A 26,533-nucleotide genomic window follows, 5' to 3' on the forward strand; every position below is an offset into this window, starting at 1 on the left:
GAGGATGAGAAAGAAAGAGAGAGAGAGAGAAAGAGATGGAAGGAGAAAGAGAGCGCGATCCTGCGTCCTGCCGCCGCCACCGGGGGGTGCGTCCGTATATATAAACCGTCGTATACGCTCCTCGCTCGCTTTCGTCGCGCACGGCCCGCGCTCCCGTACCGCGCTCCCGTTTTCCTCGCCTTTCGTTCCTCCGCGATAGAAACCCGAGGCCGCGATTCCTGGCAGGGGAGGATCCCGCGCGACTCGCCGCGCGAGAGAGGATCCCAACGTCGATTCCGAACGTCTCCCCGTCGTCGCCGAGCGCGCCGGAATCGCGCTCTATCGTCCACCGTCGGCTGTCGGTGCGTCGGCTCAATATTCAACCAGCTCCGAGCGCCCGTCTCAGTGCTGATACAGAATCGTCACAAGTGCGAGAGGGATGATTCGATAGCACGCACACCGGATTTCGTGCGGGAACCGTGTTCGCCGCGGCGAGTGAATTCCGAGGGAAAATTCGCGACGATTTTTCGACGACGACCGCGGACGGAGAGGAACTCGTTATCGTCCACAGAGGCTCGACAGAGCGCCTGGCACGACGGCGTTTGATACAGCGAGAGACAGTGCGCGAATCCTGACGAGTGCGAGCCGACGATTCTTTCTTAGTCGACCGTGCGACAACGTTTGTCGAAATTCCTTTTGATCGAAAGACACGATGAAGGATTTGCATGACGGATTTACCTCAATTATCTCCCGCTGGCAAGTTTATCACAACAATCTGACGAGGACTTAAGACTTGTTTGTGATGACAGTGAACTCTTGTCGACTTGTACCGAGTGCTCGAGTACGTGTTACTTAAGACTCTTAAGAGACACAGGACAAGATGGACATCGACTCGGAACAGAGTGAGTAATGCGACGCGATTAATTAGATTAGAATTTTATATATTATTCGAGTCACACGCGACAATTGAGTTCTTGCAAATAATTATTTTATGAGAATTTAATTATCAAATAATCAAAATCGACGATTAACGTAATGAGACTGATAAAATAAAACCTGTAAATGTAGATATAATGGACAATTTTCTTCTTTTTTTTCCGACGCTTTAAAATTTTCGTGCTTTTACCATTTTTTCTCCTATCGAGTAGAATTCCGTAATTGAAAAATCACCCGTGCGATTTATATCACTCGCGATTTATTCAATTCCCACGTTCCATCCGCGTGAAATTAATCACCTCGTATGTCCAGCGATCGAGCGTTCATTTTTCATAAGAGACACGCCGAGACAGTCTCGTGGGATAAAGAACGGGAGTGATCCGTGGCGGTCATCGTGGTGCCTCCGGGGATTTCCTCGATGACGCCCCCCCTCCGCTCTTTTTTCCCCTCGAGAACAGATGTGAAATACTAAAATAAATCGTAGACGATAATCAGTGCAAAATAATCGGAATGCCCGTGACGACGGATTTATCGCGACAAAATTTCCCGTTAAATGCCTTGCGCGAGCGATCGCGCAAATCGACCACCGGATTATCGAACCAGCTATCCGTTGATATCGGGCGCAAGTGATGTCGGTCAATTATAGTCAGACATCGTGGACGCCGTAAGTGATACGAGTCGATCATAGTCAGAAGGGCGCAGCGAGAGGGAGAGATACGGATGCACCGGACGGTATATCACGGCCAAGTGGTATATGTCGACCATATGAGACGCCGTTAGCGATAAGTGATATAGGCCAATTATAAGTCAGCTACCGTCCCTTTGCCACCGGCGAAAATCGATGCCAGCATCAATGCACGATTCTATGTACATACAATGCGATACGCTGATCTATCATGCGTAATGTAATGCATACGGCGATGCACGAATCACGATAAAGCAATCGACAGCATTTTCGTTCGAAAAGATGAAGGCACATCGTCCGGAATAATCGGTACATTTGCTACACGATTTCGCGGAGTAAATGCGGGACCGCGGAGAAGTTTCCATCATTTCGGTAATACAATATGCCGCGCGAAACGATCGTGGGAACTTGAGGGCTGTGACGCCTCGAGATGAGTGCGAAACGGGTGGGAGAAGAAAGCGAGGATTGTTGGCAAGGTGAGTGGTAAGTTACGAGAGATGACGACCGAGCTCTCGCGAACGCGTGTACGTCGAAAGCGAACTAACGAGGACGCGTCGGGGAGAAGACAATGCCGTCCCGTTTGTATTTTTAGCACCTCGTCTGGCGCGTCAGCGCGAATTGGAAATATGCAGCGCGAATGGATCAAAGAGAGAAGCGATTCCCTCGTTGCGATTCAAGTACTTTGCGATATCGCCGGATTTGTACGAGACAGAGAGGGATCACCGTAAACGAACATACAATGTCGAGTTTTCCGTGTATCTTCTCTATTTGCAGTTCTACCTGCAATTTGGAATTTTTTTCACTGTGAAAATTTCGAGCTGCAAATTGTTTTCGCACCGTTGGCGATTGAAAATTTAGGAATTCAGGAAAATTAAATTCAGGGAATGCCGATAAATAATGAAATATTATATTCGAATAGATTTTACTTTCAAAGAAGTTTAATTCTTTGAGTCTCGGAGTTTGATTAAAAGTTATAGCTTACATTACTTATTATTATACGATTGTAAAATATAATTTTTTTGAATCTATATCATGTGCAATTGACGCAAAAAAATCAAATTGTTAATTAATAATATTTCTAATATTACAAAATGGCATCAAGTGACTGCTATTTTGAACTGCCACCATTAGTATAATTCCGGTGTTTTTCACCCTCGATTGTTGCTGCGAAAGTCGTTGCTAATAACTTGCGCTCGGTTTATATATGTGCGAAAAGAAAGGCACTCGGCGACAAAACATGACGGTGGCGTAAAGAACATCGTATAATATATATATGCATCATTATGCGAGCAAGCGCGGGAGAAGTGTGTCAAGCGGAATTTTTTCCGTTTCTTTCTACCCACGTCTCCTCCGTTCACCGAGCTTTGCGAGTAATAGTTCCGTTTACCGCCAGGCCTGCAAGTGTCTGTCAATTCGTTGAGCAAGATTTGCTCCCGCAGTTAGCGGGCGCGATATTTGTTCGCGCTTCGATATGCTTCGAAACGCGAAGCACCCTTCATCTCGATGAAGCCGAAGCGACGGATCTATAATTTCACAACTGAGAGGCGCTTTTTTGCCGCGTTGTCCTCAATTTTGCGGCAGCGAATTCCCGTACTCGAAACTCGTACTCCCGTTCGAGACTCACGCTCGTTTGCGCGCGTTTGTTAACGGCGCAATTTCATCCCGATTTTACATCTGTGATTAAAAATGCGCGAGACCGTTTTGCTTCTGCGTGCGAGATTAATCCAGCGCTTCCAGATGAGAGCATCCGCTTGTAATGAACGTGCGATACGCGGCGCTTTGGCGGATTAATAAAGAAATCTGATTACGCTATCGCGGATTACACTTATCTCGCGAGCTCCTCGCGTCGCGTAAAGTCGTACGCTCCGTCGCCAAATTGACGCCGCACTCGGTGAAATTTGCTTTCGCTTGCGTCCCCTCCCCCGCCTGTTCGCGAGAAATATCGCCTCTCTCGGCAAAAGTCGAGATTCAATTACAAAGCGAAATCGAATTTGAAAGCGTTTGTCTTGCCCGACAGTCGGCTCTCGTCCGAAAGCGGAGACGAGCTCTCCTCGCGCAACGTCCATCTCGACGATTACCGAGGGCTTTACGCAGCTCATTAGATTTTTAACATTTCGCTCGGCAAACGATGTATCAAATAAACGTGCACGAAAAATTGCAGAAACCCTCCTCGCAGAAAGCTCTCTGTTTACGAGTAATCTCCACTCCCGCTCAACGAGAAAATTTGTTTTTATCCTGAGTAGTTTTCCCTTAAGTGCACCGCAAATTATGCACCAATTTCCTCGCTAATCGACAAGTGGGCAAATCAGCGTCTTCCTTTGCGCGATTTTATTCTAAATTCGAGATGTCTCTTTCCTCGAAGATGTCCCTTTCCTCAATTTGCGACAAAAGTCGATTTTGGGATTCTCTTCGTTTAATCTGCAAAAATATTTTCACAGATTATCCGATTTCATTCCATTTTTTCAATATTTTTCCTCTTATAGAATATTTTTACTCACATCTCTCTATCGTATTTTCACGTAGTTATTATTTAAATTGTTTTTAAATGTATTTATAGTATAACTATTATTTTATTGTCTAATTTTATATTTTTTATAGGTATTTTTTTCAGTTATTATCTCTGTATATTTTTGCATAGTTATTATTTAAATTGCTTTTAAACATGTTTACAGTTATTATTTACCTTTTATATTTTGTATTTTTGTTAGGTTGAGCAAGCCGGTAGTGCTTCGAAAACATTGCCGATAGTTGCGAAATAAAAATGTTGCTCTCGAAACATTTGCATCTCGTATAATGCAATGTCGTTGCGTCGATTCGCCGGTGAAATCCGAGTAAAAGAGCGCAGGCGTCGTTGACGGCTAGATAATTCATAATGTCGAAGCGCGTATACTTGTCACTTCACCGTACAGAAATTCCCTTGGGTATTCCTCTGCAAGACCTTCTTATTACCTCTTCTCTTGACTACTTCTCTCTTTTGTCCCGGCATCTCATTTTCCTCCGGAAATTCTGAGCGCCGAGGAACCGCGTAAGGAGTCTTTTAACGCGATTGGTTTCGCTCGCGCGATGTAACGTTTTCAGGTATCATTCTCGATTCTTTTCGGAGAATAAGAGTGCGCGCAATTTGTCGAAATCACGCTGTATACGTGATAAATCGACCATCAAATAAAAATCAATGTGTTTTTCACATTGCAAAATTGTATATTTATCTTTGATGTGAAAAATATTACCGAGTTATTTTGGAAGTGATATAAAAATATACCAGTCGATAAAAATTTCATTAATGGAAAAAAAAACGTATTCGATATTTCCCACGCTCCGTTTTGCTCTGCTGTGCCTTCACCAGAAGATCTTTTAATTTTGCGGCTAAAGCTGCCCCAGAGATACTTGCCGTAGCGAGCGAACGCGGAAGATCACGTGGAATAAAAACGAATTGCCGTCCTCGGCGTAACGTCGTATCGTCACGGTCGTTTCCGTATAGCGGGGGATACTTTTAATTTTCGGTCAAGAAATGGACACGAGAGGGACGGGCGAGAGTTTTTTTCCGAACTAAGTGGCGTCCCCGAACGAGTCCGATGCTCTCAAGATCCTATAATCCTGAAAGCGTCCTTCTTCATGTAGACGAAGGGTGGCCCCTTTTATTCCTCGTCCATCCGGAAAAGAAGGAGGATTAGAGGATAACTTACACGCATAACCTTTCCGCTTCTTTTAGTCCTGGAGATCGTTATTAGCAACGTTTACACAGCTAATTTACGATCCCGAAAATTCTAACCTCCTGCGATTAAAGTAGAAGTAAATTTATCCCGCTTTCCCGTTTTGATGCATGAATATCCCACTTGTGCCGAATTGCATTTGAATGACAGGTTTTTCGATTAAGCGGAATTTTTCTCAATAAAATTCTCAATTTCCCATTTCAAAATATATTTGTAACTAATTCTTAAATTAAAGTTTTGTTAGAATGAAATTCGTTTAAACATTAATTCTCTCGTAACCGAGTTGCGTATTTTTTGCTCGCAGACTTTTGAAACTAAAAAAATACAGGTACGCCAAAATAAATAAATACGTAAATAAATAAATGAATGAATGAGCGATTTTATTGTTTCTCACTTTTCGTTTGATTTTCGAGAAATATTTTGGGACATATTTGTTTATTGAATTCTGAATTAAAATTGCTATTGGAAAAATTGTAATAAAAAAATAGGTGGGACATATTGTACAATCACGCTGGTCACAAAAGAATTAATAAAAAATAAGGCCTCGCGTATCAATTCGATACAACTTTGTTCAAGAACAAGAATTGCTCTGAATATTCTTATGCAATATAGTGTCAAAGTTTTACAATGTTCCAATATTTATAAATAATCCGCGGACAACGATAAAGTGATGAAAAAAAAAAAAAAAAAAAACCGATGAAGATGCATCTTGCGAGATGCACGAACCGATAGAACGGTTTCTACGAAACGTTTCGGACGCAACGAAAACGACTTTGCGAAAATAATTATATCCGGCGTTAAGTAATGAAAGCGGGATATACACAAGTTTTGGAGTGGAACAATCGAACATGCGACCACGGATGGAAAGCCGCTTCTAACTTACGCTTCGCTCTTCCTTAATGTCCCCAAGCCGCGCACCTGGGCGCTATGTCGTTTCTCACATGGAGCGCGCTCGGTTGGAAAAAGCGCCGAGAGCCGATAAAGCTCTCGCGCTCGCTCGCTCGAAGCCGAGAAAATAACTTCAAATAGCACAATGCAACCCACCTTGAGATCTCCCGCGTTTATTCGTCGTGCGAACGTATTTCGTATTTTACCCGCTCACTCGCCCATGACGAAACGCAGTATCGGCTGAAAGCGAGATCTCGCATTATTTTGAATAATTGCGATTTCAATATTTCTCATGTGAATAGAACGCGATATTATTTTGCGAACGAGCGCGCGAGGAAAATTATAACTCATTAATCCGTCCGTCCTTTCAGCCCAATCAGGTTGCGTATTGCGAAAATTTGAAAGAAAGGATTATACGCGGACGTGGATTGCGAATTTATATTTTATTTCGCAGATAACTCATCGGAGTATCATATGTCGACAAGAATAATAAATATGTCATCGTAATATCAAAAATATAATTTTAAGTGAAAAGCATAATATGCAGGAAGTTTCAAAATTCGCGGATGTTCTTTCAATAACGCATTCTCCGGACAATTTCGAGTGTTTCTCAGCGAAAATGTCATGGGAGATCATTATTCATCGCATCCTTGCAATTTTCAACATTATATATCTTTTTAATTAAGCTGTCTAAATTAAAATTTTATTAAAATCCGCTTGACGTTTGTATAAACTTACTTTAGTGTTTCTAAATCCACCACTAAAGTGTTTCCCACATATTAAGGCGTTCCCCACATGTCGCCCGGAGGGTCGTCGCGCGGCCGGAAACGTTGAAAGAAAAATATAAGGAAGGGAAGAAGAGAAAATTTACGAGGAGAGCGCAGAAGTACCCTTTTTATCCTTATAAGAGGACCTCTTACAGGAGGGATCCTTACTTTCGTTCGCAAATGAGGTACAAGCGGCGAGATAAGAAGGGGAGACCCAGCGGGTGAAACTTGGCCGTATATAGGGCGAATAAAAGGCGATCATGAACGATAGAAATCCCGCAGGATGACCGATAAACTCAAATCGAAAATGTTCCCCCATCTTGATTGTATTCAGCGGATACACAAGACGGAATCTTGAAACACGGAAATTCACCGAACGACAACGAGAGACCGGTCGCTGCGATTCAAAAATTCGGTTTGCTCTCCTCGTGTTTGCAATTTCACAGGATTCTCCATTGCGCGGATTACTAATTTTTTACAAGAATTCATTTTTATGAGAAAAATAATATTCAAGAGAGTAGATCCTATTTTGAAAGTTTAATGATGTTATCTTTTGACTCTTCTATGTTAATCAGTGATATAATATTTTTTAAAGCGTGATATATATTTTATACCATAAAACAAGAATAACATTTTATATTTTACCACACAGAAATTTATGATTTTTACTATAAAATATAAAAAAAGTGTGCAATATTATTCCAAAATAATATTGCACACATACATACATATTTTAGAATAATATGTATAATAATTTTTTTTTTAAATTCCCCAAAATATACCACATTTTTATGCTTTCGAAATACTTCCTTTATAAAAGAAATACATAATTCAGTTCTTGCTCTTTCTCTGGAAAATAAAGATTTGTAAATTTTTAAGATTCTCGGCACAGAAAGTATTTTCGTGAAATTTTCCTATCGAAAGATAATATTTAGCCGCTTGCATGATTTTCCGCACTGTGCGATTATTCTACGCGTCGCATCGCGCTCTTTGATGCTCCCGCATGCATAATATCGTCAAAGCGCACGTGACGCGATAAAATTAAGATAAAGCCGGCCTGAATATATCGAGTTCCATGGAAAAGCGAAAGTCGCCCGAGAGCGCGCGCGGTCGCGCTTGTAAAATAAATCGATACCGGGCTGTTCTTGCGTTCGATCGCGCCCGCTCTCGTCCACGCACCGTAAATTTCACATCCACCTCTTCCCCTCTGCAGCGGTACCCCGTGTTAGTTACAGGATTGTTGTCGAGGATACAAACAACGGATCCGTTCGACGGAATATGATACATCGCGCTAGCTAGTATACGCGTTTTAATTAACTTCGTCAAACGAGCGAAGCACTCTCCCCCTCTCTCTCTCTCTCTCTCTCTCTATCTCTCTCTTTATCTCTCTCTCTCTCTCTCTCTCTCTCCTCCCTCTCTCTATCATGTTTGTAGTGAACGTCACGATTCCGTTAACTCCACACGCGAGAGTCGGTTAAATAAACTTTTCGATTGAGGCAGCCAGCCCGGCGAATTAATTGCAAAAACGCGCGGCCTCGCCGACACGTCGCCGTACGCGACTTTTCCCGGAAGCCACGTTTCACTTCTGACGACGAACGATGTGTTTTTCTGCCATAGCCACTCGGTGGAAACCCCCGGAAAAACTCACCCCACGGATCGCAAGCACGCACTCTCGCATGCACTACGTTCGAATTTTACCAGAGAAAGTCAACAAGTAAAGGAGAACATTCGAGAAAAGAAAAATAAATATTGCAACTTATTGCCATTTCTGTTGGCCACTCTTTCAGTGAACTTTGATGTATCGAAACCATCGCTTTTCAAGCTTCTGATTTTTGTTCTGGGAAAACAATTTTGCATGCAATGACTCTTGCACTCGTTTCAATAACTTTTTTTATCTAAACAAATATCAATTCATCATTTTGCAACAGAATCACATTTTTCAACAATTTTCCACGTCTCTTAGACTCGATTTTAGGCTCCGTTCTTTTTAATTTATTAAGAGAAGCGCTAGCAAATTTCTTCGCAGATGGGATTATTAAGGTAGTAGCAAGAGCGGGGACGCAAGACCAAAGCTTTCTTCTTTCACAAAGGAGGAAGTTTCAGAAGCTTGGAAAATGATAAACCAAGCGCATCGAAATCGAAGAAGATTATATAAAAATGTAATCAGAACGAAATTCTTGTAAATTGCAATGAAAAACTTTTCCTTCTTCTAAAGAATACGCTTTTCTCTTTATTTCTTGATTATTTCTCATGCATTCGAGTGAAGGAAGAGGAGAACGCACTTGTAGTACGTCGTCGCGTCGCTATTTCGGCTTCTTGCGACGCGGCCGCGCGGTTTGCGCGAATTAGAATAGAACTTAATTAGTGCGGCGACGCGACTACACGATCTACTCTACTCTCGTCTCGCTTAATCGCAGCTCGGGCATCTCTCTTTGCGTGCGACGAATAAATCTATTACACGTGAGCGAGCTCCGCTTCTTGGTCTTGGCGAACCGTGCCTCGGATTCGGGGCGAACGTAGTTACTGCGAGCTCTTGGCTCTTCGAGGGGCCAAAATAACTTCTCGACGCTCTAATCGCAACAGCCTCGACCGCTAGATTTCAGTACGGGACAAGTATTTTTCTACAAAACCTGCGGGCTGAGTAATGTTTTCGATAAAACAATCCTCTCGCTGCAGGATATTATGTGTTTTAATGGAATCACGTGGGTGTTTGCATTATTTTTCAAGATCCGAAATGTTTTTCTGAAACACCGAACCGCGGAATATCGCTCGAAAAACTTGTGCATTGTATCTCTTAATAAGTAGAGAATTACATATATTGTAGCAATTAAAAAATGTATAAGAGCCAAGCGCAATCGACAAAATTATAATTGGATACACTGACAATTAGACGTCTATCCGCTTTAATATACTTGGAAATCTATTAACTGATATTTATTGCTCTACGTTTGAAAAGAGAACCACAGAAAGCGAGTCAATTATGTTTTCTATAAATATCGATAATCAATAATGAAAAATTCGGAGCAATAATGTCTATAAATTTAGATATATATATATATATATATATTTTTTTTAATATTGTTATATTTTTAAATGACTGGCTACAATTACATTTTTATTTAATTGCTGACAAATAAATATTTGTAAGCAATTAAATTTTTCTAAATTTCTTTAATAATTTGCGGGTAAATAAATAAGGCATCTCAAACCAGAGATCGATATTTTTCTTGCATTTTTAAGCTCTTCTTAATAAGACTATCGAATGCACGTCAAAGGAGCCTTTATTTTTCGTTTATTTTGTCAAATATTGCAAGTTATTTGAAAAATATAGAGATCCGCACGATGTTTAATTTTGATGGAAAACTCACATTATGGATAACCATGAGAAATTTGCCATCCGTTATTCTTTTACTTGCTATGTAACTCTGTGGAATTCGCCTGTCGCCGAAGCTGCATCATCTGATAGTTGTCTCTTTCTTTCACGCGAGATAGAATAACGCGAGATAAAATAAAATTTTGATTGCGAGATATCAGGAAAACGTAGCGGACAGGCGAGAAACCGCGCGCCGGACGAGAGAAGAAAAGTCGTCCAGCTCGAAGGGAGAGAACGAATTCACTCAGGCTCAAGGCGGAAATGTAGTTAGATTTTTGCTACGTCATGTGGGAAGAAAGAGGAAGATCGAAATAACGAAAGAAGTAAAGGATGAAACTCAGAAAAGTGGTGAGAGCTTGACGGTATAACGAAATTTACGTTTAATCCGTCCGAAAAGAAGATTCCGAGGGAAATTTTAGCTGACATCTTTCTCTTTTCTCTTTTATTCCCGCTCGTGTTTCTAGAGAGAAATCCGATATCGCATCTTTTTTAAAAACGACGTGATAAGAAGCTTATCGTTTTTATTTTTAAACTAATTGTAGAACTTTATCATTATTTATTAATTGTCACGACAAATAATCATGAAACATCTTCATTACGGATAAATTTTTTTGTAGCCTTCCTCTGCCTTCCTCTGTCACTTATATCCTTCTCAGTTCTTAGCGGAGTTTTAATTTCCAGCGACAAAATAAATATCCGCATTCATCCACTTATAATCCCACGCGAAAAGGAGATTCCGGGAGAATTTTTGTCAGTTGGCGCCGTCGTTTTTTCCCTCCTCTTATTTCTCGCGCAGGCCGGCGCTCTCTATTATTCGCCGCGAAACGCGGCGCTGGGTCAGCAAGATAAATCAGGTTCTCGATGACAGGAAAAATCTCGGCAGAGGCGGAGAATCAACGAGATTATGACTTTAACTATCCCTCTCCCCGCCTGATGAATACAGAGATTAAACACGCTCTCGTTCCGTTCTACAGAATGTCTCAAATTTATCGCGCTGTCTCGCATCTTTTAATGAATCAGAATAAACAACAGTTTTCATCAAATATTATTTTTTTAAAGCAAGTCGAAAATCGTTAAAGAATCTCTAAAAATTAAGTTCCGAACGTTCCGAGAGCGCACAGAACACGTACATTTATATTGTAAATCTTTTTTTATTCCTCCAAAAGTTCCGAACTGTGCTTAAATAATGCTCACATCATCGATCGATGCAGGCATAATTAGGCGCTCGCGCTTGTTCTTCTCCAACATTTCCGCCATCTCGATTTGCCCTAATTACATCATTAAGCGCCTCACTTGATACATTGTTGCTGTTTTTCGTCGTTTCAGCCTGGCTTCCTTAACCCGATGATTAAACGAGAAAATCAATTCCTCAAAGCTTTTTTATATTCCGTTCACAATCAATATATTTAATTTTTTGTACTTTATAATAGAAGAACCACTAACGATAGTAAAAAAATCACGTGCGCAGATCGTTTAGACCTAAGCTCAATTCTATGTATTCCATCACCTATGAATTTCGCCTTTTTCGTCTAACTTCTCGTACGCTCGCTATTATAGCGACAGCGATCGCCTCAAGGGACACAGTAATTAAGGTCTATGATTAGAGTTAATAATTCGAATATGTGACCCAAACCCCTCCGGTCCTTCCTCACTCGCCCTCCCTTTTAATAGCTCCGCGATATTAGTCGACGTGGCGCGCTGCCGGTGTCGTCTGATTTCAAGAGTTTCCAAAACACTCAGGGAAAAAGCATGAAAGCAAACGGAATTGTTACTCGTGCAAACGCCAGAAGGCGAGTGCGACGACAAAGCAATCGATCACCGCAATAAAGCAATCGCACGGTGACGCCCGGAGGCGTGTTGCCGTTACGTTTACAGAAAGACTGCGCGGAGCGTGCATCTGTTCGTTTGTTTGATGCACGAAACAGTCTTTCTCCCGTCCGGCGATTACTGCGAAACACCACGAATCGTGGATTAAAGCGACCCACCGGAAATGAATTTACCGCGCAAACGCATCTTGAACCATTCGTCTCGCTTCTCCCATGCGCTGTAAGACAATTTAATTGCGAATCGTATGTTAATAAATTTTTCTAGCGAAAAACTCAATTACGCGCAACATTTCCCTCCGCATTTAAAAATCGATGCTTATCGGAAAAACTGAGAGGCAGAGAGAATTTCTCCATTTAAGGGTTAATCGACAAATGCGGAAAAGCCGGGGTTCGACCAGACCGGTCCGAGTGGATCACGCATCGCTCTTGCTGCGGACGTGCACCCATCTACGTGGTGCCTCCGTGGAGGCAACCGGTGAGATACTCGGTCCAACATCCCTCTCTCTCTCTCTCTCTCTCTCTCTCTCTCTCTCTTTCTCTTTCTCTTTGTGCCTCTCTCTCTCCTCATCCCGATCCCCGCGCCGACCTCTACGCCTCCGACTGCTGCTCGACTATCGATTGCGAACCGCCAGGGCCACGAGAAGGCACCCCCTCTCCCCCCCTCCTTCCCCCTCGGCATCCTCTTCCTCTCTCGCTCCGAATCTCTCTTCATCTCTCGCACGCTTGTGCTAACTCGTTACGCGGTGCTACCGCGTTTCCTACCGCGCTGTACACCAGCGCGCCCGTCTATAGAGTGGCTTATGTACCACTACGCGCATAAATTCCAATTAAGCGTGGTCCGCGCTACCGGCGGGGCGGAATTCCTTCCTAGTCGTCGCGCCGATGAATATCCGCTCGATGCGCACGATGGACCACCCTCTCTCGCTGGATCACTCCGGAAAGCTGTTGTCGATGTCGCTTTTCAAAGCGCATCCTCTAATCTTCTAATAGGCGGCCGATCGCGGATTCGCGCGCAAGAAAGGCACGAAGAGCGCGAAAAAGCGAGATGCTAATGACATCAAGCTCGCAAGGATTTTATTGTCTTACTTTTATTTCAAATCTTATTACTCTGATTTGGATTTTTATGCTTTGGTTTTTTTTTTAATTTTCATAATAAAACTTTAATACAAACTTTTTCCCTCACGAGGATGAATTTTCTCGTGGTTATAATAAATAAAAACTCACCCTGGTTTTACAACTTATAATAAATTTTATACAACATTATGTATTACATGTGCAATTAATTAATCGCGTTTGTTCATTTTATTCAAACTTTGTTTCATCAAAGCTTCAATTTAGATACTTAAAATAGATAATCAACAAATCCGGGGGAAATAATGAAGTCCCGTTGTGTTTTCGCCGGGAAAAAGTCGACTGAGATTCGATCGGGAAATCTGCAGTTGATTAAACGGCACAATAAAGTAGGGCACGCGTTGAATAATTCCGTTACGTTGCAAATTCCATTACATTTCATTAGCGTGCAACTTAACAACATTTTTCATCGGGCGCCATAACCAACCGCATCGGCAGTATAGCAGCGGCGCGTTACCCCGCGTCGAGCGGTTAATCGGGCCTCAAATGCTAGAGCCGGCCTGGAGAACGGCGCCAGGAGCCGTGTATTACGCGATACCATCGGTCCCCCCTTCGAACTATGGCTATAGCGGGACCGACTATACATAGCGCCGCGCTCCGCGCACAAATTCCAATTAAACGCCCGGAATTCCTTTCGCATGCCAATTGATTATTACGATAATGTAACTGCGACGAGGTCGTGTATAATGCGTATCCCCCGGCGGGAGTTGTCGTCACAGAAGTATCCTTACATTTGACAGTATGTCTACGCTGCAAGCTTGTAAATGGAATGACATTTGCGCGCATAGATCGCATATCTAACATACCGCAACGTATCGTGCGATTGTAGATGATGCGACAGAGGTGGAAATGATCCTCTTACTATTGCTCGACGATTTGATATCATTTGATGAATTTTTTAACTGTAAATTCATCTTTCATTGCAAATGCGATTATTCCGATAATTATTTTTATGTTATTTTTGACGATTATTTCTGGATATTTTCAATGTCGTACACAAGATAATGAAATTAAAGAGTCGAATGCTCTCTTGCTCTTCTGCGAAAAAACAATTAAATCAATTTGATTTTTAATTCGTTATTTTAACATTAAAACTTAAAACGTTAATATTAATTGTCCAATATTTTGTTTTAACATTAAATGTCACGCAAATAGTGGATCTTTATAAATACATGTCGCTCAAATTTAGATCGATATTGATGCAAATACATATATTGATTGTGAATTGATATCCTTTGAGGGACGACAAGCTTAAGAATCGATGTCTAGAAAAAATGTGACAGTCGGATAATCTCTCTTTGCACAGCAAGGTTTATCTAGCAAGCGAAAAATCGTATCGATATTGGAAAATCATTTATTCCGTCTATCTCGCGTGACAGGCGCGCACCTCGACTTTTGACAGACCCGAATCGCTGCCTTGCCATGTAGAGTTGTAGACAGCCTAATGCATTTCGCCCCGAGGCTGACTTAGGCTATACGTCAACGTCACGATGCTTTATGCATAATATATAATACACAGCCTGGGCGCCCCATCCAATATTTTGACACGAAAGTGGCGTGTGATCTAAATTATTAAAAGTTGATTTCACTAGGCGACCATTTTTTTTCGAGCTCGCATACGTAAGTGAGGAGCAAATGGAATACGTATTTAAAATTTACTTAAAAAATTACACACACGAATAACGTACAATTAAAAATATAAAAGTTTTATGTAGTTTAACGATCGTGGTTTTAAGCTCGTATAATGAAAATGAAAATATTAATAGTTTATTCAATTTAATAATTATATGTAACTCTCTCTCTAAATTCGCACGATAAGGAGATGTGGCATATATATCTTATTTTAAATTTGACAGCCGAGTGGTATGTCGTCACAGATATTAAATGATAAATTGAGTGGACAATTTTTAAGCTCCTTTATTAAAAACGCGAATAAAACGAAAATAGCATTTTATTTTCACGTTAATAATTGGATCACGTTCCGCCATGAATGTTTTAACTCGCTAAAATCGAGCGGACGAAAATTCGGTCCGCCCGTACATGTCCTCCGCGGTTATTTCGCGTCCTACATTAAAGAATGTTCCTGGATTAACATCCGCCGCGCGCGAAATCTGGCTCAATTGCAAAACTAAATTAATCCTCTCGTTTTTAATTAATACGAGTGCGAGTTAAACGCGCCTGTTTACGCGCCCGAATAAAAATCCGTGAGTCTCTCTGTCGCCTCACGCTCGGCCGCTCGCATTACGGCGACGCCGCAATGGTCGATCGCGCGATTACGCGATATCAGCTCACGCGTAAATTTCAATTAAACGAAAGCTCTTAGCCGACTAATATCCGACCAATAGAACGTGTATGGCACGGTGCCTAATGTAACGAGCATGCAGTGATGCAGATGCGTATGTGCAAGCGATCAAAGACGATCCGCGACTTAATTAACTATAGTGGGATCTCTGATCTTGATTTTAATAAATCTCCCACAGGGGATTCCAAGAGTTTTCTGCGCTTTTTTTTATCTTTGAATTTTTTAATTATTCGAAATCAATTTTTTTTTAGCCAAGATATGATAGAAAACATCATATTTTCTCCGAGACAAAATTGTAACACTCTTAAAAACAGTTCGCGCTTGCTTATTTATTGTTTTCTTTTCTTTTGAAAATTTCTGGACATACAATACTAAAAATTTTGTTAAAATAAAGTTTGCTTAAAATTAAGCAAAGAACAAGGCATTACATTATTTATTTTCAGCTGCGATTGGAAAGCAAGTTTTTAAAAGAGAAAATCTATTTTAGAGCACATTGCCTATAGAGTAGAATACACATGTATTTTCGAAACTATCTGTTTTCGGCCCGACAGTACATCATGCAACATCCAGTTATCTGCAACACAGTGTTCCAGCTTTTTTTTCGGGAAACACGTTTCCGGTATTTTCGCAGCGATCGCGATCATTCCGCGAGCCTCGTGAATGGGCGTTAAACGGCCGGTAAAAAGCGTTAAAAGCTCGGATACGACAGTTTCATCTCAGCTTTCCGCTTCTGAAAAAAAGAGAAAAATATTGAAAATGGAAGTTCTGCATAAAGGAAATTGTTTCGCCGTTATATACAATAAGGCGATGTCTCACAATAGCGAGGATACGTCATTTCAATTGGACGACTTCGCTAAATCAGGGAATCGGCTGCATTGAAACGCTCGTCGGCGAGGAAACGCGCGCACGATACATATATTGACTATTATAAATGTAACATCTGTATTCTCTGAAAGAGACGTTTGCCATAAGAATCCATCACGCCTAGATACATCACATCACTCATACATCACGACTGTTTGTAATATAGAAATAGATAATGCCGATGATAACCTAGTTAGTTTGAACTACCAAACACGAACGTCAAAGATTGACTTCTAAATCTTCCAAACTATACAAAGATCCTCGATCTATTGAACTATCATTTATTTTAACATTCACCGATAAATCGATAAATCTATCAATGTAAAAAATTTCATAAAGATCCACTGTATATTTTTTCCTTAGAATAAAGTACCGAAAAAATGCTTCGTGGTGCCTAGCTTCATCTTTGAGTTCGGAATTTAGATTGCACATTACAAAAAATTACTGTTGCAATGTATATTATTTAACACTACACTCTCATAGCGAAACAACTATAAGATTTACGATTTTCGTGAAAAAATGAAAATAAACGGACAAAATAATTGAAGAAATAAACGAGCAGCCGTAAAATTGAACTCAGTTTAAAATCCGTATATCAAGCATATACATCGGACGCGGCGGGATGAAGAAAAAAAAATCAATCCCAAGTTATGTTAGTCAAACAATCCGTAGATGAGAAAAGTGATTTCAGGTCTGTAGAACACGCCATGCGTCAGCGTGTAGATATGCATGTCAGTTCGAAGAGTCACTATGTGTGGCTGTTAAGGCATTTGCATGTAGGTGAGGCACGTATCTCTCAACGCGTTGTTCAGACAGGACGTGACGTGGAGGGTGGCGAAAGGAGCTGTGCGGCGCGACGACCCACATTCCGTCGAATTTAATTTCATGCCTTATCTCCGGTAGCCGCGCGCGGTACAATGCCTCAACTGGGGCGGTCGCGGATCTTTCTCTCTCACCCCTCCCCCCCCCTCCTCTCTCTTACTCTCTCCCTCTCGCGTACAGATACACGCGCGGAATCGCCTACGCGTATATACGCGCCGTTAACGGTGTCATACGCACACACACCATGCACTTCTCTCTTCTCACCTCGCGCGAGTTCTATTTATACACGTTGTCTCGTCTATTCTGCCGCGCGCAGACAGAAGATTCCTCGCGCTTTGTAATTGCCTGTGTCCTAACTCTTCCCTTCCTTTCGCAAAACAAACAGAATTGCGATTCTCGCTGCAGTAAAATAAGTAGAAATTAATTCGTACGATTATTATGTGATACATAACTAGAGAATTCATTCTTATCTATTTTTTCTTTTATTTTATCGTACGAAAGTGAACACTCTTGGCTGAATTCCGGTGATTCGGCGTCGATTCACCTTTAAAATAGTTGCTCCACTTCTCCCTCATTCGAATCAAATCCGCAAGCCGTCATATTTCTCCAGTCGCACGTTAATATCTGCCTATCATTTCTTCACATTGCGAAGACGGGGTTTCTCTCAGACGAGAGGCAAGCAGCTCTCCCTATTCTCTCTCCCTGGAAAATCTCCATCCCCGGCGAGCCTCTCCGTACATATTTCTTTTGTGTCTGTTTCATAAAATATCTAACACACACCCGCTCGCGCTCGCATCAACGTCGGTCTTTCACACTCGTCCTCTCCGTCTTGACCCTCACCTCACCCCCTTTCTCTCTCTTTCCCTTTCTCGTTCTCTCAGCTTCTCAGTCATTTACGGACGGCCGCTATCGCGGTCTGCGTGAATAGTGAATTCGCGATTCCGTTTCTCCGCCTCCGTCGAGACGCGCGCCAGCGCGTTTATTACGCGTCCCCGCATCTGATGTACGCGTTTCTGCGAGCGAACGAGAGCAAATGCGGCAAGTGTGTATACCAAGGGTCGATCATATGCCACCGGCTATTTCTGCACATGCCGCGGACGACTCGCAACGCGGTGACGATTGCATTATCAGACGTAACGGGGCTGACTGACGGAACGGGGTGCGCGCGCGAGCCATCGGGCTTCGTATCGGAGCGGAATAAAAGTCGTTTTGTAAACTGAGCTTACGAGGCCGCAAATAGACGACAGAGCTGTATTCTTCAATTAATTTCACGTAGACTCCCGCCATTAAGGCTCCTATTTCCTTGCTGCAGCTGTATTGAGTTACGACGTTAAAAACGAGAAGCCGTGAAAAACTCTTTTCTTACGGTATACGTCAGAATAAATTAATTTCTCTCGCGTATCACTCGCTCGCGTTTGATAATGTCAATTGATAAAACTCCTTTTTTTATTATCCCGCAATATTCAATCCATATTTCCAGTGAAGGTGGAAATTCCATCTTGCGATAGTTAATCAAGAATTACAGCCGCTCGTTAACTTACAAAGAGAATAAAGTATATCTTGCCAATCTGCGTGAAACGTAAGTTTATCTATCGAACATGAACGATGACATGCGAGAGATCATTTTTATCGACAAGACAAAATTTAACACGATCTGTCATCTGTTCCGACGTCGTAATTCAATATGATTGCGATGGAAGACCAGGAGTCTCGGCAGAATTTTATTTTGAAACTTAATAATTACCAAGGCGTGTAAGGATGCCTTAAAATTAGAATTCGAGAAAAAGGATGACATCAGATTTTTTTCTGGAGAAACATCGACTTCGGCTATTAGTCAAAAAAATCTATTCCTGTAGCGGATTGTAAATAATGTTCCCCCGACACGTGTTGCGGAATACATTAGAAATAACAAACCCGCCGTATCCGGCGTATGAATGTTTAGACGACGGCCGTTTCGTCCGCCAAGTTAATCGCGTTACACTAATTCTCGCCTCGCGCGGGTGTGAAACGAAAACGCCATCGGAAGGGTCATTAACCCGTAACGAGCCAATTACTCGGAAGGAGCCATTTGTCCCCGTGCGTCACGGCTGTCTAATCGCGCACCGACGTATCTAATCGCCATCTCGGATTCCCGTATCACGCGGGAGTCAAGAACCCCATCGGATCGAAACGGAATAAGGACGATCCGCGATAGGACGTGGCAGCGCTATTGACAGTTATGGTCCCGCGTTTATGTGGGCTTGAATAGCATCTCGATTATTGACTTCTTTACACTGAAACGATAGATACGACAGATCTTCAGCAAAAAATAATACAGCGCGAAGACGTGGGAAATGTCAAAGGTATAATGTCACGCGTTCGCCTATTTGAGAAATCTCAACGCGAAACATTCTCCACAATTTGTAGCTTTATAGCGCAAGCGAAGAGACTGCAGCGAAAATATTCCGCTGCAAAATAAACTGAATTTCGTGTAATCTTGATTTAATTACTTTAATTTAATCTATTTTAATTTAATTTTATCTAATTTAATTTAATCTAATTTAATTTAATTGTAATATAATCTTGTTTCTCTCGGCTCTCGCAGAATGCAATAAAATATACAATTTAATTCGGATAATATTGCGCAGAACGTGAATTTCGCTTTCGGAGCATCGAATGTCTCGCTCACGTACGATTATACGGTTTTGCATAATGCAGACCAATCGAAATCCCGCTGTAAGCCTCTAATTAGACGCACATCTAATCGAGAGACGATTGTGCCGCAGGTCAGGCAGCTCTGCACCGGACGGACGGCGACGGCGGCGGCCGCGACGGTAGGACGACGACGGTAGGACAACGGTAGGACGTTACCGCTTGCGGCTGCAGCTGCGGCGTCACCGGTCGCTGCGCCTGCAGCTGCAGCGGCGACGGCGACGGCGATCTAGCTCAGCGGGCACGGCGAAAACGATGCAGAACGCCGGCGACTATTATCAACGGGCGCCGAGATGCTGTCCAGGCAGAAGCGGGAACAACAGCAGCGGTGGCGGCAACAGCAACAGCGCCAACTGCTGCAGCTGCAGCACCGCCACATCCGCCAAGAGGCCGGGGCTGCTGATGTGCCTCGGCATGTGCATGCTCGTCCTCGGCTACACCCTGCTTGGCGCGTTCGCCTTCATGGCCCTCGAGGGAGGCTTCAAATCGGTGAGCGAATCACAGTTGATTATATCTCCAGATTGATTTCGCTCTGTCATCTGCTCGATTCTGATTACAAAATAAGCAGAGAAAAGAATTGAGCATATTAACGCCATTAATATTTATTTTGGAGCAATTGATTGACGTTTGTCGACTCGCTGGTCCGGCTTGAATTTTTCTTCGGATTTAATTCCTGATTTAGAATAAATTCTAATTAAAATTAAAGCACTTAATGTCGCTCAAAAATAATTGGTCAGGAATTGATGTCAAAATTAACATCCAAAATTACTCATGCGTGCGCCGATGCGCTAATTACCCGATAAGGATTGAGATGATAATGAAAGATTTATAACGCTCGTACAGGATTCGTCTACCGAGGTCACGTCCTCGAAACCCGACGAGAGTGCTGCCTATGTGCTGCCGAATCTGGAGAACGACTCCGCCACGATGGAATTAAGGGCGCGCACGGTCGAGAAGCTCTGGAGCATCACCGAGGATCTGAACGTTCTCTACAAGGAGAACTGGACTCGCTTGGCGGCCCGAGAAGTCCTTGAATTCCAGGAGAATCTGGCCCGCGGTCTCAATCTCAAGCGCACCTCATCGTACGACCAGGTGCCGCCGATGCCACCACGGTCTCATCACGCGGACAGACGGCCGCACAGTCGACGATGGACCTTCAGCGGTAGCCTACTGTACTCCCTGACGCTTATCACGACCATAGGTTTGTATTCATTCGAACAGAACAAAGTTAAGCCACCAATATGCGGTGTGACGGGAAGGCAACCTAAGAAAAAAAATTATTTTGTGCAAATCACAATCAATCGCATCAAATTTTTCGTTTTATCATTCAGATTTTTTTCTGGAAATCATTTCTACGCTTGGTTCATTTAATTTTCACACGACACATTGCTTCAATAAAAGAAAAGGAAATTATTTTTATTTTTGTATACGTGGGATCTATTGATCCGCTGCTGACAGATCGATCCGTCGTCTAATGTTTTATTTCTTTTATTCCTTTTATGTTTCCGGTCGCGGCGTCTATCGACATAATTATAAGTAGATGTCTCTTTTGACGGTCCGTGACGAACAATGTCGGTTTTCTCTTATGTTACTACTCGTCAGGGTATAAAAGTGCGTAGAGAAATGAGTGAAAAGTCAGTCTCGAGCAAACGTCTGTACTCTGTAAGGAAAAGACGTATCCTGTTATTAACTGTACTCTATATTTTATTAAATAAACATATCTATAATCCTGCATATAGTTTGCATAATCGAGTACAAGCAAAACCTGTTATGCATTATTAACTTGTGTATAATTAGTCTCGAAGATGACGCACTCATTTCCATAAATAACGTCCTTGGTATTTTTCCATAGGATACGGTAGTGTAACACCGCGCACGGTCTGGGGCCGGCTGATTACGATAGTCTACGCACTGGCGGGGATTCCGCTGCTGTTGGTCTACCTGAGCACGGTGGGCGAAGTGTTCGCGCGGAACTTCCGCCGTTTGTACGGACGTATGTGCAGGCGACCGCGCGACTACACGCGGAACCAGCAGCCGCCACCGCCGCCGCCGCCGCCGGGCAAGGCGTATCGCTACGACAACCACGTAGAAGCCACCAAGACGACCGGCAATTACTACTCGGCGAGTAGAGAAAGCTCCTGCGACGATCTGGGCAATCGCGGCACCGCCAGCGCGATCCTGCTCGACTGCGGCAGCGAAGGCCTCCTGCACGCTACCACCAGCTCGACGGCTGCGCTTCAGGTAATCGTTTAGCTGATTTCGCTTTCTCCAATTTAGAAATCATCTTAACGAAGCGGAACGATCTTAACATTGTATGGTATCGCAAATTCAGAATTAATTAATCGGTTGACTGATCAAGAAGCGATACATCGTTCCTTTGTTTCCTGTCTAAAAATTAAACAAAATTAACGAAAATTTCTGGCGCTTGTTTTCTGCAATTTTTAAATCTACAAGTATGATTTGCACTTTCCTCTTTTTCTCATGTCTTTATACAAAATTTTACATGATTATTTAACAGGTTATTTCTGATCTGAAAAACAAATGCTAATTGATTAACACACAGAATTCCATACCGCGATTAATTACTACTGATGATTAAATTAAAAAGCACTGTTAAAAGAGCACCTTTGTTGTGAGAAAAAATCTGCAAAATTTCACAAAGCACTTTCAATCTAAAAATTCGGAAATTGTACACAATTATAGATTGATTACATCTTGACTTTGATGTAGAAAGAGGATTTTTCAACAGATTAGTTTAATGGCGAAAAACATTTCTATTAAATCCGTTCTCGTTGGTCGACGTCAGGATGTAACGGGTAACGGCCAGCGGCACTTCCACTCGTGCTCGCTGTCCCTGTCGTCGATCTCGTCGCCGGCGAACATCCTGGAAGCCAACCGGGTCCGGGTGCCGATCAGCCTGTGCCTGGCGATCATGCTGGTGTACATATGCGGCGGCGCGATCATGTTCAACCGTCTGGAGGGCTGGAACCTGATCGAGAGCGGCTACTTCTGCTTCACCGGCCTCGTCACGATCGGCTTCGGCGACCTGATACCGATGGGCCGCAACGCGCCTACGGCGATCCTGGAGGAGCTCAGCCTGTGCGCCTGCTCGCTCTACATCCTCGCCGGGATGGGCCTGATCGCCATGTGCTTCAACCTCGTCCAGGAGGAGGTGGTACGCGTGGTCAGGGCCTTCCGTAGAACCTGCGACATGTCGTCGGGCGTGATGGTCGGACCTATCGGTGGTACAGGTATCCCTGATGAAGGCAATTCAATGGGGAATCGACAGTGGAAATCTTCCACTCTTCCAAAGAAAAAAAAAGAGAAAAACAGAGCATTGCGAAGCATTGATTGTTTAGTCGACCGTCGCGCGTCGGTCGCGTTCAGAAAATACAACACCTGTCCCGTAACGATTAATTAGTCTCGAATACATCGTATACTGACATATGTACATCAGTCGGGCGTAATTGAAGCACGTTGCGCGTTTTGTCTTCTGAACGCACCGTTCATTCACGTTACGTAAGAGACCAGTAAGCCGGTGTTGTCGTTGCGCGTGAAAATGTCAAGACCGCGAAATCGCAGGAATCCGGGGATCATCCGCAGAGCCGAGAATCGAAGAGAATTAGCGATCACACGCGATCGACCGATCGTTGAACCGGCCGTTCAGGAGTCACGCGTGATCTTCCCCTCTGTTTCCCGTTACAGGAGTCGCGACCCCTGGTCTCAGTGCCGACGACGACGGCGCCGGCACCAGCGACTCGCGGCTGTCCGAGCAGGAGGAGGAGGAGGCGATCGCCATGTCAATGGTGCCGGCCGGCTCCTGACAGCACCAGGCCAGGAGCCCCGGCGACTGCAAGCTCCTGGCCCACTCGTCTAACACTGCCATGAAGCTGTCGCCCGGCCATCACACGCTACCGCGTAAGAAGACTCTGCCGCTAGATGCCGCCGGCAGGACGACGGCCAACTCGTCGTCCTCGAGCGTCAGCGCTCAGCAGCAGCAGCAGCAACAGCAGCAGCAGCAGCAGCAATTCCAACGGGCCCAGCCAACGAGAAGAAGCTGCCTGTCGCCGATGCAGTACCATCATCATCAGCAGGAGCAGCAACAGCAACAGTCGCCGCATCATCACCAGCATTGCCAGCAGGAGAGCTCGCTGCACTTCGAGTACTTTGTGCCGCGCAGCGTTAGCGAGTTCAACCTCGCGGCTGCCGTGACGGACATTGCTGTGCCGCCGCCGCCTCCGACGTCCGTGCTCAAGCCATCGTTGACGATCACGCCGTCGGTCGCCGCCGCCGGCGTAATCTCCACGACCAGCCAGACGCGGCTGCTGGACGGCGGCGGCTGCAACACGGGCACCAGGAGTCGCGAGAAGATGGTGACGTTTGAGGACGAGGGGATGAACTGCGGCGTCACCTCGACTCCCACTAGAAAAAACCTGTCCACCTTGGATAACGTCTTTATGTAAAATGCGCGACTGTTGTCTGAAAGACTGTATACTGCGTCATTTAAGGCTAGAAGAACCTTGCCAAGAGCGATGCCGATTGCTCATCGGTTGACTTTTAAGGTATCCTTTGACCAAGTCGTTAATAATAGAATTAAGAAAGAAAAATTAAGCGAATTCGAAAATGAATGACTCTTCGACGTCGTCGTTAATAAATGAAAAAGAAATCGGACGTATTTCGAACGTGTGAATAGAAAATAAATCAGATGATACACTTAGAAACTGAAAATATAATCCTATCTGATCATATTGCAGACTGATGCGATTGCACACATCCTACGTATCTTTCGATTTAGATAAAATATGGAAAGAATAAAGAGAGAACAAAGTGAGACGAGAAGATAAAAAAATGTCAACGATTTTTACAAGACTGCAAGCATATACCAAGAGTCGTGTGACACGCACCAAATTAATAAACGACATGAAAACAAATAAAGAAATATTCCAGGAAAGTGAGGAGGATAAAAATGATTGAAGATAAAAATATACGAAGGTTGTTGTAAAACGTACTCCAACAAGAAATATTAAGAAATATTTCAGGACCAGGCGGTATCTCTATCAAAAGTCGAATTTAATACGAATTACCGGCACTAATTACCTCTTATTACTAATAATCAATGACTTTTTTTTATCGCAAAGAGGAGTGCCTAGTTTAAATGATAATAATAGCATCCTAAATAATGCAACGTACGAAAGCGCTTAAAAGACGTTCTAATTTTTCAGACTTTAAATATTCTTCAGACGTCTTTTAGGCACTTTTTTTTCAAATATTTACGTTGTTTCAAATTATTTTTATGTCCAACAGATTTTTTTTTTATAAAGAAACGACATATTTCCATTGCCATTTTGCGATGTCACGCGCAGAAGCTGCACAAAAGCGAGGAATAAAAGACAAAAATGCCAAATAAATAATAGAAAAAGATACACAGATGGAAGACGAAAACGTTTTAATACGACACTGAAGAGCTCTTTCGCGATAACGAACGAAAACTACTCTTCGACTGAATGTTGACTGTATATTTCGTATTATCGATAAGCCGTAATTATCATTATTATGCCCTTGCGCGCAGCGTAAGATATCTGTCGAGTATCTGAATTTCGTGTCCGATGAGTCCGATTATGTATTACGGATGAATAGTTGTATGTATATTCGAAAAATATATTGAACATTCTATCTGTACGATCATATATCAAATAAATAAATAAGGTTACTGCATGTACAAGTGTTGCATTTATCGTTCTTTCTACTTTCACCGCGTTTCATAACGCGTCAGTTGTTTTATACGTAATCGTGACTATCTCTCTATTGCGCTATTATTTTGTACTGATCCATTTATCGACAGAACTCACGTGAGTTCTGTACTTTTTTTAGTGAATATGTAATAAACAAAAATTTGAAAAAATATATATATTTTTTTTTTTAATTGTTATTCATATATATTTATATGTAAATTATATTTTTTATATATAATTTATATCATTTATATATAAATTATTATTTATATACGTTTAAAATCATATAATTTTAACGCAGTACATTTTATTTATTTTTATATGCATTTTTATAATTGTACAATAATTTATCGCTGTCGTTGTCGCTTGAAATGTCACTTCAAGCAATGACTTTATATTTTCTCAATTTTTTTCTTAATTCTCGCAACATCACGATGCAAACAAAATGATTTGCATATATTAAACTACTTGATTATAAATTATTTTACTGTTTTCCAATTTAATTTTTTTCAGATTAAAAATAATGCTCAAGGAAATTCAGTTTTCCTCAATTATATAAACAAAGCTGCAATAAAGTAAAGAGATATCATTTATGAATATCATTTTTGCATACAAATAAGAAATATCGCTCACTCGCTGATAACTACAAATAAGAAACCAAAGAAAAATAACATTTATGCAAAAATAGAACACACGTCCGTTTAAATAATGCTTTAAAATGTTCATATAAATTAAGTGATATTTATATCACTTAGTTGAGCAGCACCGGAAATTTTGCAATTCGAAAACTTTTCCATATTCCAGAAAAATTGTTAATTAATGTATCT

The 26,533-nt window shown here is 42.4% G+C and overlaps 3 protein-coding genes across 6 annotated transcripts in view; all 3 read left to right on the forward strand.

Moving 5' to 3' along the window:
• Positions 1-9,025, forward strand: part of sand (sandman) — a 35,204-nt gene extending 26,179 nt beyond the window's left edge. For both annotated transcript variants that reach the window (XM_067357762.1, XM_067357763.1), the window contains exon 8: positions 8,583-9,025. The gene's annotated coding sequence lies outside the window, so the exon portion shown is untranslated. The remainder of the gene's footprint in view (positions 1-8,582) is intronic.
• On the forward strand, positions 21-23,862 carry LOC105671181 (TWiK family of potassium channels protein 18-like). Of its 3 annotated transcripts, none has more exons than XM_012365126.2 (6): positions 22-881; positions 20,049-20,463; positions 20,818-21,175; positions 21,827-22,215; positions 22,781-23,225; positions 23,680-23,817. In XM_012365126.2, the coding sequence occupies exons 2-6, from the start codon at positions 20,230-20,232 to the stop codon at positions 23,796-23,798; spliced, it is 1,545 nt and encodes a 514-aa protein (XP_012220549.2). In that variant the 5' UTR covers positions 22-881; positions 20,049-20,229; the 3' UTR covers positions 23,799-23,817. The 3 variants fall into 3 exon arrangements, with proteins under 3 accessions (XP_067213842.1, XP_012220549.2, XP_067213843.1); XM_067357742.1 differs by having other exon boundaries at positions 24-881; positions 22,781-23,149; positions 23,680-23,862; XM_067357741.1 differs by lacking the exon at positions 23,680-23,817 and having other exon boundaries at positions 21-881; positions 22,781-23,395.
• On the forward strand, positions 23,859-25,696 carry LOC105671487 (ETV5-related protein Ets96B-like). Its single transcript, XM_067357776.1, has one exon. It carries the CDS (start codon positions 23,859-23,861, stop codon positions 24,435-24,437), a length of 579 nt encoding a protein of 192 aa, XP_067213877.1. The 3' UTR covers positions 24,438-25,696.
• Positions 25,697-26,533: the final 837 nt, after the last annotated feature.

Source organism: Linepithema humile, chromosome 6, assembly GCF_040581485.1.
Source record: "Linepithema humile isolate Giens D197 chromosome 6, Lhum_UNIL_v1.0, whole genome shotgun sequence".
In the NCBI taxonomy this organism is placed as follows: domain Eukaryota; kingdom Metazoa; phylum Arthropoda; class Insecta; order Hymenoptera; family Formicidae; genus Linepithema; species Linepithema humile.